General features: G+C 44.1%; 1 protein-coding gene across 1 annotated transcript in view; it reads right to left on the bottom strand.

The window, feature by feature from the left end:
- nf1a (neurofibromin 1a) overlaps positions 1 to 12,314 on the bottom strand; it is a 316,227-nt gene that overhangs the window by 161,474 nt on the left and 142,439 nt on the right. The window contains exon 26 of the mRNA XM_056283131.1: positions 5,561 to 5,772. Within this exon, the coding sequence (XP_056139106.1) occupies positions 5,561 to 5,772 (212 nt within the window). The remainder of the gene's footprint in view (positions 1 to 5,560; positions 5,773 to 12,314) is intronic.

Below are 12,314 nucleotides of genomic sequence, written 5' to 3'. Positions count from 1 at the left end.
TGTAAAACGAAGAGATGTGGCAAAGCCAATGGAAAAGGCATATGGCAAGTTGTATGAGAAGTTGGACACTAAGGAAGGCGAAAAGGACTTGTACCAATTGGATAAAAAGAGGGACTGAGCTGGGAAGGATGTACAGCAGGTTAGGGGAATGAATGATAGAGATGGAAACGTGCTGATGAGCGAGGAGAGTGTGTGCGCAAGACGGAACGAGTACTTTGAGGGGCTGATCAACGAAGGAAAAGAGACAGAAGGTTGGATGATGTGGGTATAGTGAAACAGGAAGAGCAGTGGAATAGCAAGAAGGAAGTGAGGGCAACTATGAAGAGGATGAAGAGTGGAAAGGTGGTTGGTCCACAAGACATACCTGTGGAGGCATGGAGGTATTTAGGAGATATGGCAGTGGAGTTTTTAGACGTGCAGTATGCAGGCCCACCGGTGTGTGGATATACCCTGATGCCCATGAACCAGCCCCTAGCTATGGGTTAAATAGTGCCACTGCCTAGTGGATACCTCGGGGGAGGAATAGGCTATGGGAGCAAAACCCCTACAGAAAATCAATGTCTACAGTGCTGTTGTTTATTGTTTTTCTTGCCATTTTGTATCTGTTTAAGTCGGAGAGTACTGCTGGCGTTGTGTGTGACTGCCGCTTCTCCCTCTCCTAGCCCCCCCCCCTTCGCATCCACCCCTGTATGTTTGTGTTGTGTTTATCTGTTGTCTTGTTTCACCCCGTTTATTGTAAAGCGACTCTTGAATATTAGAAAAGCACTATATAAGATTGATTTATTATTATTACTATTATTATTATTATCTTATAATTCCATATAATTTTGTTATTGTGTTTCAATATTATATCCTTCTCTCTCTCCGATGTGTGACTAACATCTTTTTTGTCTCTTCTTCCGTGTACATGAATGGTGTGATGTCAGTCTCCCCTGTGTGCATGTTTAGTCTGTCCTGCCAGGTCTAAATGGTGATGCTTGTTGTGTGGCTCAGGACCTTGGCTGTTCCGGGGCAATCTGGACACTAATTGGCATTCCCCTCATCATATTCTTCATATCTGTGAATGTTCTCATTCATCCAGGTCATGGTTATCCAAAGGAACTGAATCAAGAGCAACTGGACTTGGTATATATCCGTGAAGATGTTTCATCTCTCATCCAAGAGGCTTCATCAGTTCGTGCCTTTCTGACTAGACCAAGCTAGTCTGACTGGCTGGTGATGAAACTCAGATATTTAGCCTCTTTGGAGTTGTTATCAGAGCTATTGATGTCCATGGCTCTTTGAGTTCCGATGTTTAGCCACGCCCGTCGTTATCAGAGCTATTGATGTGCATGGCTCTTTATGATCTGATGTTAAGCAGCGACGGTCGTTGGGGGTGTTAGTTTCGACGTCGTTAGTGCTCCGTTCAGTGGTCATGAGTAGTTGGAGCCGTTAGTGACCGACTGTTGTTCTTGGAGACTAAGCTTCTTGAGTGTCCTGGGTAGAGATGAAAGGACGGCATTGTAAGTGGGAGATAGGTGGTGTCGCGGACCTCCTCCTCTGTTGAGGGATGGTTTTTCCAGTTTCGCATAGATGGCTTCCTTCACCCCTCTTTCAAACCATCTATCATCCCTGTCCAAAATGTGTACGTTGCTGTCCTCGAAGGATTCTTCATATATTCTTCATATATTTTATAATTACATTATAAATCTGTTATCCCTCAGTACCCCAGGGCACTCTGTGGGGGGTACTGTGGGAGTATGGGGCACCGGGGCAGTTACTACAAGCCATCCGGTCCTTGAAAAACCAAAGTGAGAGCTGTGTCCACATTCTCAGCACAAAGTCAAACACGTTTTCGGTGGGTGTCGGACTCCGCCATGGTTGTCCCTTGTCTCCGATTCTGTTTGTGATATTCCTTGACAGGATCTCATGGCGCAGCCAAGGTGAGGAGTGTGTCTGTTTTGGGAACCTCAGAACTACATCTCTGCTCTTCGCAGATGATGTGGTTTTGTTGGCTTCATCAGAACACGGCCTCCAGTGTGCACCGGGGCAGTTTGCAGCTGAGTGTGAAATGGCCGGGATGAGAGTCGGGACTTCCACGTCTGAGGCCACGGTTCTCTACCTGAAAATGGTGGATTGCTCCCTCCGGGTTGGGGATGAGTTGTTGCCTCAAATGAAGGAGTTCAAGTATCTCGGGGTCTTGCTCACGAGTGAGGGTAGGATGGAGCAGGAGATTGACAGGTGGATTGGTGCAACATCAGCAGTAATGCAGACGTTGTACCGGACTGTTGTGGTGAAGAGGGAGCTGAGCCAGAAAGCAAAGCTTTCCATTTACCAGTCAATCGTCGTTCCAACCCTCACCTATGGTCATGAGCTTTGGGTAGTGACCGAAAGGGTGAGATCGTGGATACAAGTGGCTGAAATTAATTTCCTCCATAGGGTGTCAGGGCTCAGCCTTAGAGATAGGGTGAGGAGCTCGGACATCCAGAGGGAGCTCGGACTACAGCCACTACACCTTCGTGTCGAAAGGAGCCAGTTGAGGTGGTTCGGGCATCTGATTAGGATGCCTCCTGGGTGCCTTCCTTTGAAGGTTTTCTGGGCACGTCCAACTGGGAGGAGACCCCGGGGTAGACCCAGAACTCGTTGGAGGGACTACATGTCCAATCCAGCCTGGGAACACCTTGGGATTCTCCAGGAGGAGCTGGAGGGCGTTGCTGGGGAGAGGGACGTCTGGAGTGCCCTACTTAGCTTGCTGCCACCGTGACCCTACACTGGAGAAGCAGCTGAAGGGGGATGGATGGATGGATGGATAAATGAATGAATGAATGAATCTGTTCTCCTCTTTCAATGTTGTATTCTGTAAATTGTGTTTTATTATGTACACACAACAGCCATTGCATGTCTAGTTGTCTTGGGAGAGAAATCCCTCCGCTGTTGCTCGCTCTGGGGTTTTTCTTCTTATTGTTAAAGGGGTTTTTTAGGAGTTGTTCCTTATCCAATGCAAGGGTCTAAGGACAGGGTGTTGTATTGCTGTAAAGCCCCCTGAAGCATATTTGTGATACTGGGCTATACAAATTAAATTGACGACTCTTGACTTGACTCACTCTTCCTTGCAAAAATTCTACGTATCTCCTGTGAAAAGCCTCATCAGGTCTACCCAAAGATTTTCAACTGGATTCAGGTATGGGCTCGTGCTGGGCCATTCCAAAACATTGATCTTTCGGTGATGCCATTGATTTGGATGTATGCTTTGGGTTGTTGTCGTGCTGAAAGATGAAATTCCTCTTCATCTTTCTAGCAGACGCCGGAAGGTTTTGTGTCAAAATCAACTGGTATTTGGAGCCATTCACGCTTTACTGTGGGTTTGGTGTTCTTTTTGTGATGTGCTGTGTCGTTTTGGCACGGTTACACTCTAGGTAATGGTCACATAATTTGCATATGAAACCGATCGTTGGTTTCGGATTGTTTATAAGGGTGGGGATACCTGCAGTCAGTTTAGACTGAAGAGGTCACTTAGATGAGTGATGAAACATATCTGTCAATAAATGTTGTGTCCAGATGAACCGCTTCAACTCTCTGTGAGGACGAGAGAAAAGTTTTGACGCAGGTGCATATCGCAAGTTGCGCCAAGGGCTTTGGCAGATTTGATTTTTTTAGCGGCTGCATATTACTTTGAGCTGGTTGAGGTCTGAAGCAAAACAAAATCAGTCAAATGACAGAGGCCTAGTTTTTATTGTGTTTGCTCATTACCTGTTTTGCTACTTATTTGGCTAGTCATTCAAATGTTCATAAGTGCAATGTTCATTTACAAAATGTGTTACTTAAAAAAATGCACATGCCTTCTTTGCTGACTTTTTGTTCTTTTTATGTTTGTTATATAGAAACATCTGTTAATCTAGGCATCTTTTGGTAATGATTAATGTGGGGATGTGTTTATCATTCAGATATGGGATTTGTTGGGTGACATTTTACAAATCACAGAATCAACATATGAAATAAATCCAGTATTATTCCCATCCCTCCCCTGCTCCCTAACATGTCTCCAACCGCCCCCCCCAACATCCTCCGAAATGACATCAAGTACGAATAAATATATGACAGATATACAATGATCTCATTCACATAAACACAGACAAGGGAGAAAAGATTTTTTTTCAATAATAATAAAAAAAATACACTCATTTTTCATCTTTTTAAACTAATTCTTAATTAGACTGCTACAGTTCTGCTCCAACCAAGAAGTGATTAGGTTATGAACTATCCCAGCCTGTTATTTGGGTTAGGTTATAATAGTAGGTAAGAAAAGGCCTCCAGACCCTTTTAAATTTATTTGCATTCCCCTTGAATTTAAATTTGATTTTTTTCAAGCTTCAGGTGAAACATAATCTCTTTAAGCCATCTTGTATAGAATGGTGGCACCGCTCTCTTCCAATTGAGGAGGATGAGACGTCGAGCTAACAGAGTAGTAAAGGCAACCACATTGCACATTTCAGTCGACCACACTGCATCCTCTGGCCTCAATCCCAACAGGGCAATAATGAGTTGAGGTGCAATTGTCATATTATACATGTCACTAAGGGATTCAAAAACCTTTTCCCAAAAAGTCTGAAGGCTTGTTTTAGTCATCAAAACATGTGCAACCAGTTTGCAGTGGTAGTCTTTCATCGCTCACTGGTGGGATCAATGTTTGGGTATATCCTTGCCAGTTTCTCCTTAGTGAGATGAAGACGATGAACTACTATCTTGAATTGTATTAGACCATGTCTAGCACAAGGAGATGAGGAGTGTACTAGGTCGAGAACTGAAGTCAACTGGTCCTCTGCATAAGACAGGCCTAGGTCTTGTTCCCAAATTGTCCTTAGGTTGTTTAGAGATCGTGGGTTAATAGTGTTAATTACATCCGATATCCAGGAGATGGCCCCTTTGAGACTAGTATTAAATCCTAAAAGAGCATCTAAGGGGGTGCTTGGCGGTTGCTCTGGGAAAGGGTGATGGCCTTTCTGTACAAAGTGCCTAACCTGAATGTATCAACAAACAAAAAAAGGTGTGTGGCAGGGCATACTTTTCTGACAATTGTTCAAATGATGCAAATACTCCGTATATATATAAATCTTTAAGAACTCTAATGCCATTCCCAAGCCAGGCCCGAAAAGCCAGGTCTGGCATAGAGGGGGTGAAAAGATGATTTGCAAAAATAGGAGCCCGAAGTGAAGCGTTCTGCAACCCAAAATGTTTGCGAAACTGTACCCAGATCTTTAATGTATGATTAACTACAGGATTTTAAAAAGAGCCAGCACTAAGTGGTATAGGGGCCGAGATTAAGGACAGGAGTTTCCAATTCCAGGCTGACTTTTTTGACTAAAAGTCATTGGATTACAATTTAATTGCATGTATGTTGTGTTCACAAAATTCTGCCATAAATGTTATTACCCAATGTTAAACATATAAAATACTGGCTGCAACTTTTGGTCTCATTAAATCTTTAGGCAGGGGAAGCCATGGTTGGATGGAAGTCAACTGTCTTGAAAATAAGTACAGCATAATGTAACAAGCTGATCATAACACCAACACGAGCACATACCCACTGGGATCCAGGCACCACATTCGCCAGTGCCATGGCAATAGGCAACTCTCCCTGGTCTCCCATCATGGTGACCAGCTCCACCAGCCTCTCAAAGCGGTCAGCCAGGACTGTTTCAGCCAGTGTGTCGAACTCTGTCCCCTGCTGCAGGATTTTGGTTAGAACTTCCATGAAGGTCGCTCGTGTCTGGAGGTCCTTGTGATATCCCAGACCTAGTAAAGAGAGAAACGTTAAGTTTCCAGAACAGGGTTACAGCAGTCACTTGTAACCCCCCCCCTTTTTCTCTCCAAGTGTATTCAGCCAATTACTCCACTCTTCCGAGCCATTCCAGTCGCTGCTCCACCCCCTTAGCTGATCTGGGGAGGGCTGCAAACTACCACATGCTTCCTCCGATACATGTGGAGTCGCCAGCCAGTTCTTTTTACCTGACAGTGGGGAGTTTCGCCAGGGGGACGTATCACGTGGGAGGATCACGCTATTCCTCCCAGTTCCCCCTCCCCCCCAAACAGGCGCCCCAACCGACCAAAGGAGGTGCTAGTGCAGCGACCAGGACACATACCCACATCCGGCTTCCCACCTGCAGACACGGCCAACTGTGTCTGTAGGGACGCCCGACCAAGTCTGAGGTAACACAGGGATTCAAACCAGTGATCACTGTGTTAGTAGGCAACGGAACAGACCGCTACGCTACCCAGATACTGACAACTTCATTTTAGTGCCTTGCAACTCCATTCCCCATCATTTTCATTTAGGAAACATTAGGTTTTAGAGAGCTGTTGTTGTAGAAAGTATTTCTGCAGGGCTGTGTTCACAGCCTTGTGCACGCCGTCCCTGAAGGGCAGGCACTGCACACCCCTGATGCCTGGGGGGTATCAGAAGCATTCTGACAATTCTAAATTCTGCAGTCCTGTTTGCCTATATCAGCATATTCATCAGCTTATGTCATCTAGTTTTGCTCTCACTGTTTTCGTTCACTTACGGGAAGTGGTTACCCTGAGACACTGTTTTCCCTACACATATTGAATAAACCACTTATACTCTGAAGCTGCTGCCACTGAAAATTCTTTTGCAGATCTTCTTCAACACTGTCTCTTACTGTGAATAACCCACCAGTGAGATTTTGGCTCGATTATATCTGCTTTGCAAGATTCACATACTGCTCTTGGGCTTCCCATACAAAGTAAGGAGAACAAAATTACAAGGAAATTCACTCTGCATTTAACCCATTCTAGCTGTGCAGCTAGGAGCAGTGGGCAGCCACGCTGCAGCGCCCAGGGACCAACTGCAGTTATTTCTTCCTATTGCCTTGGTCAGGGGCACATACAGGAGTATCAACCCTAACATGCATGTTTTTTTCTCTTTTTTTCTGATGGTGGGAGGAAACCAGAGCACCCGGAGGAAACCCATGCAGACACGGGGGAAAACATGCAAACTCCACACAGAAAGGACCTGGGACGGCCTGGGGTTCAAACCCAGGACCGTCTTGCTGTGAGGCAACAATGCTAACCACTGGGTGCCCATGCCGCCCTACAATACATATATTTCAGCAAAATATTCACAACCTAGGATATTTTCATACACCCTGATGAGCACACTAAATGTTGAAAATGGGGAAATCAGTTGAGGAAAAACGTGAAAAAATAGTGTCCAGATTGCACATTTGGCAGTTCTGCATACACTTTGTTAATATAAACAAAGAATAACAGGGTTGGTTTTTATGGTGTTGATCATTTAATCTCAAATTTAATATATTATGAATATGTGGGCGGCCCGGTGGTGCAGTGGTTAGTGCAGTCGCCTCATAGCAAGAAGGTCCTGGGTTCGAGCCCCGGGGTAGTCCAACCTTGGGGGTCGTCCCGGGTCGTTCTCTGTGTGGAGTTTACATGTTCTCTCCGTGTCTGTGTGGGTTTCCTCCGGGTGCTCCGGTTTCCTCCCAGAGTCCAAAGACATGTAGGTCAGGGGAATCGGCCGTACTAAATGGTGCCTAGGTGTGAATGTGTGTCGGCCTTGTGATGACCTGGTGGCCTGTCCAGGGTGTCACCCCGCCTGCCGCTCAATGACTGCTGAGATACAGTGCATCCGGAAAGTATTCACACCCCTTCACTTTTCCCACATTTTGTTATGTTACAGCCTTATTCCAAAATGAATTAAATTGCTTTTTTTTCTCACCAATCTACATACAATACCCCATAATGACAAAGCGAAAAGTTTTGTAGAAATTTTTGCAAATTTATTAATAATAAAAAACTGAAATATTGCATGTACATAAGTATTCACACTCTTTACTCAGTACTTGGTTGAGGCACCATTGGCAGCGATTACAACCTCAAGTCTTCTTGGGTATGAAGCTATAAGCTTGGTACACCTATATTTGGGGTATTTCTCCCATTCTTCTCTGCAGATCCTCTCAAGCTCTGTAAGGTTAGATGGGAAGCGTCACTGCACAGCTATTTTCAGGTCTTTCCAGAGATGTTCCATGGGGTTCAAGTCCGGGCTCTAGCTGGGCCACTCAAGGACATTCACAGACTTGTCCCGAAGCCACTCCTTCGTTGTCTTGGCTGTGTGCTTAGGGTCGTTGTCGTGTTGAAAGGTAAACCTTCGCCCCAGTCTGAGGTCCTGAGCGCTCCGGAGCAGGTTTTCATCAAGGATCTCTCTGTACTTTGCTCCGTTCATCTTTCCCTCGATCCTGACTAGTCTCCCAGTTCCTGCCGCTGAAAAACATCCCCACAGCATGATGCTGCCACCACCATGCTTCACTGTAGGGATGGTATTAGCAAGGTGATGAGAGGTGCCTGGTTTCCTCCAGATGTGGCATTTGGCATTCAGGCCAAAGAGTTCAATCTTGGATTCATCAGACCAGAGAATCTTGTTTGTCATGGTCTGAGAGTCCTTTAGGTGCTTTCTGGCAAAGTCCAAGCGGGCTGTCATGTGCCTTTTACTGAGCAGAGGCTTCCATCTGGCCACTCTACCATAAAGGCCTGATTGGTGGAGTGCTGCAGAGATGGTTGTCCTTCTGGAAGGTTCTCCCATCTCCAAAGAGGAACGCTGGAGCTCTGTCAGAGTGACCATCGGGTTCTTGGTCACCTCCCTGACCAAGGCCCTTCTCCCCCGATTGCTCAGTTTGGCTGGGTGGCCAGCTCTAGGAAGAGTCCTGGTGGATCCAAACTTCTTCCATTTATGAATGATGGAGACCACTGTGTTCTTCGGGACCTTCAAAGCTGTAGACATTTTTTGTACCCTTCCCCAGATCTGTGCCTCGACACAATCCTGTCTCGGAGGTCCACCGACAATTCCTTTGACTTCATGGCTTGGTTTCTGCTCTGACATGCACTGTCAACAGTGGGACCTTATATAGACAGGTGTGTGCCTTTCCAAATCATGTTCAATCAATTGAATTTACTACAAGTGGACTCCAATCAAGATGTAGAAACATCTCAAGGATGATCAGTGGAAACAGGATGAACCTGAGCTCAATTTTGAGTGTCATAGCAATGGGTGTGAATACTTATGTACATGCAATATTTCCGTTTTTTATCTTTAATAAATTTGCAAAAATTTCTACAAAACCTTTTTCACTTTGTCATTATGGGGTATTGTGTGTAGATTGATGAGAACAAAAAGGAATTTAATCCATTTTGGAATAAGGCTGTAACATAACAAAATGTGGGGAAATTGAAGGGGTGTGAATACTTTCCGGATGCACTGTAGGCTCCAACATCCCCGTGACCATGAGTAGGATAAGCGGTTTGGATAATGGATGGATGGATGAATATGTGAAGACACATATTAGCCAAGCAACCAAAGAGAAGCACAATGGAAAGAGGCATTGCTTGTATAGTGGGATTTTTAAAAATTGTGAACGGTATTGAGTAAAAATACTAAAAGTCAGGTCCAGATTACCAATTTATTGGGTCATAATGTAGAGATAAAAAAACGTTTTTAAAAGATTTGAAGAATAGGCCTACAAGTAATTAGCAAATATAAGGATTTGTAACAGTCTACTTCATTACTGATATAAGTCATTCGACATGAGACATTTCTGGATGAACAGACAACGTACCAATTTCAGATTGTGTAAATGAAGGATTGTCCTTAAATTACTCTTTGCCGGCAGTTTCCAGTTCATTGTGTTCATTGTGTAACTTGCTGGGGTTTTTTTTCCTTTACACACGAAACAAAAGCAATGCTGTAAAAATAACTGAATCATAAACTTTGGCTTTTCCTATCAAATATATGGAGTCTGATGTAAATGGATGGCGTAAATAAAAATTGATTTAGATTTGTCCTTGATGAATATCAAACATCAATCTGACCGTACCCCGCTTGTCACCATGGGTAATAGCAGAGGTAAGGCTGTGTGTAGTGTTTAAATTTAATGAAATTGACCAAGTTCGTGGCGTACCCATTGTAAGAACCTGTATTAAACATAACCTGTAGATACTAAAAGACTGGTTTGGACTGCAAAATCTGACTCTCCTCAGTCCGTTTCTACAGACAGCCCGTATCCTGTGTATATTCATGTTGCCTATGCTGACTGTTGTCTTAATAAGCCTTATTACAGGAAGTTGAATCAGTTCATCTGGACACAACGTTTACTGAGAGAAACTTTTCACCCCTCATCTAAGTGACTGCATGGTGGGTGCAGTTATCGGGGATACTTGCAGATGAGCTGATTCACCTTTCTGTGATATCCTTACCTGGATTACTGAGCATGCATAAAGACAGTGAGCACTATTGTTCTCTTTGTGATTACAAATGGCTAATGTCAGTACTCAATGTACCAAAGTAGTGTGTCTGGCATTCTTGTGTAAGAAGTGGGGTTGTTGTGAAGTGTCTAGTGTGTTGGTGTAGTGTTCTGTGCCTGTCATGTCTCACTTTCAACCTTCACTGCTGGCTAGCAGAAATGCAAACAGGAGAGCCGAGCACGTAAGTCTCTACCTGCCAGTACATAGCCTCTCCAACAGCAAGCCCTATGTAGCGCCTCCTCGTGGCGACACACAGTTACTGAGTACACCTTGGACCCTGGCTGAACTACAAGGCACTCGGAGGAGGTCTGGCCCCTAGACGTGTGGTACGCAGGCCCACTGGTGTGTGGATATTCCCTGATGCCCACGAACCAGCCCCCAGCTATGGGTTAGACAGTGCCACTGCCTAGTGGATACACCGGGAGAGGAATAGGCTACGGAGTAAAGCCCTACACAAAATCAAAATTTACAGTGCTGTTGTATTGTCTTTTTCTTGCCCTTTTGTATCTGTTTAAGTCGGAGAGTACTGCTAGCGTCATGTGTGGCTGCCGCTTCTCCCTCGTAGCCCCCCCTTCGCATCCACCTGTATGTTTTTGTTACGTTTATCTGTTGTCTTGTTTCACCCCGTTTATTGTAAAGCGACTTTGACTGTTAGAAAAGCACTATATAAGATTGATTTGTTATTATTATTATTATTACTACTACATTACATTAATAATAATGTATGGGAAGATGGCAGCACGAACTGTGGGCCCAGGGACCATGGCCCTGCACGGAGCTGCGCCCAAGCAGAAACACTGAGGCGGTCTGGTGGCAGCCTCGCCTGGTGTCAACTGTCTGCGTCTGCGTTTGTGTCGTCGTGTGGAGTGTGGGGAGGTGCGTCAAAGCTGTCTGGCTGGGACAGCTGGATCAGCTGAGGGAGCTTGGCCTGCTACGTCCAGTGGGCCCAAGGACCACAGCCCTGCCTGGAGCTGCGCCCGAAGAGGAAGCACCGAGGGCGGTCTTGACAGGACCCAGAAGCGGGGCAGGCTAAGCTAACAGCTAGCCCATGCAGACCGGCAGTCATCCTGGCTGGCGTTCATTCTCTGGACAGTGGAGTTTTTGGACTGTGTTGCACTGAGTGGACTGTGTTGTTAACTGTGTTTTGTTTTTGTTTGTTTTTTTTGCTTTGTTCTTTGTGTTTTTGAATTTTTTTGGTGGTGTCGTTTTTTGGAAATTTGGATATGTGTTTTTATCTTGTGTTGTACGACTGTGGGCTGGGTGAAATGAAATTTCATTTATTTTGTGTACGCAAGTACGTAATAGAAATGACAATAAATTGTTCTTTATTCTTGATTACATTAATAATTATATTCATTTATCAATAATATAATTTATATATTATTTATATAATGTAGAATTTATATTATAATGTTATTTTTATTGTTAGTATTCATAATTAATAATTATTAATATTACATTAATAATGTAATACATGTAGTACATGTAGTACACAGCACAAATTAATGTACATTAGTAACTAATGGTGTAGTCTGGTGTAACTGTTATCTATCAGCATAGTCATACATATATAGTCAATAAGGAGAGTGGAAAGTAACAAAGTACTATATTGACACAAGTACTGTATTTACACAGGTCTAACATTTTCAAGCACTGGTACTCTGCGTTTTTCCATTTTGTAGGGACTTTTCTAATGTTGTGGTGACTGGTTTTAGAAGGGTTTTTTTTTTCAGACAAATAAACAATAATCACATTAAATATGGTTCATTATCAAATGTTCAACTAGCCACAGTATATAGAGCAGACGACAACTTAGTGGCATCTCACAGATCTGATATCGGTGTGAACTCAGTGTTCCAGCAACTCTTTACAAAGTACCGGAAAGACTCTTTATCTGCACAGCAGTCACTCACCTTATGTCATGGCAGCTACAACACATACAACCTATGAAGTCTTTCAGCTAACAGACTAGCCACACGTAACCATGAACTGAAAGTGATTATTATCTC

The sequence above is a fragment of the Lampris incognitus genome, chromosome 7, assembly GCF_029633865.1.
Source record: "Lampris incognitus isolate fLamInc1 chromosome 7, fLamInc1.hap2, whole genome shotgun sequence".
Lineage (NCBI taxonomy): Eukaryota > Metazoa > Chordata > Actinopteri > Lampriformes > Lampridae > Lampris > Lampris incognitus.
The sequence above is the reverse complement of the archived record's forward strand: the minus strand, read 5'-3'. Positions and strand labels throughout refer to the sequence as shown.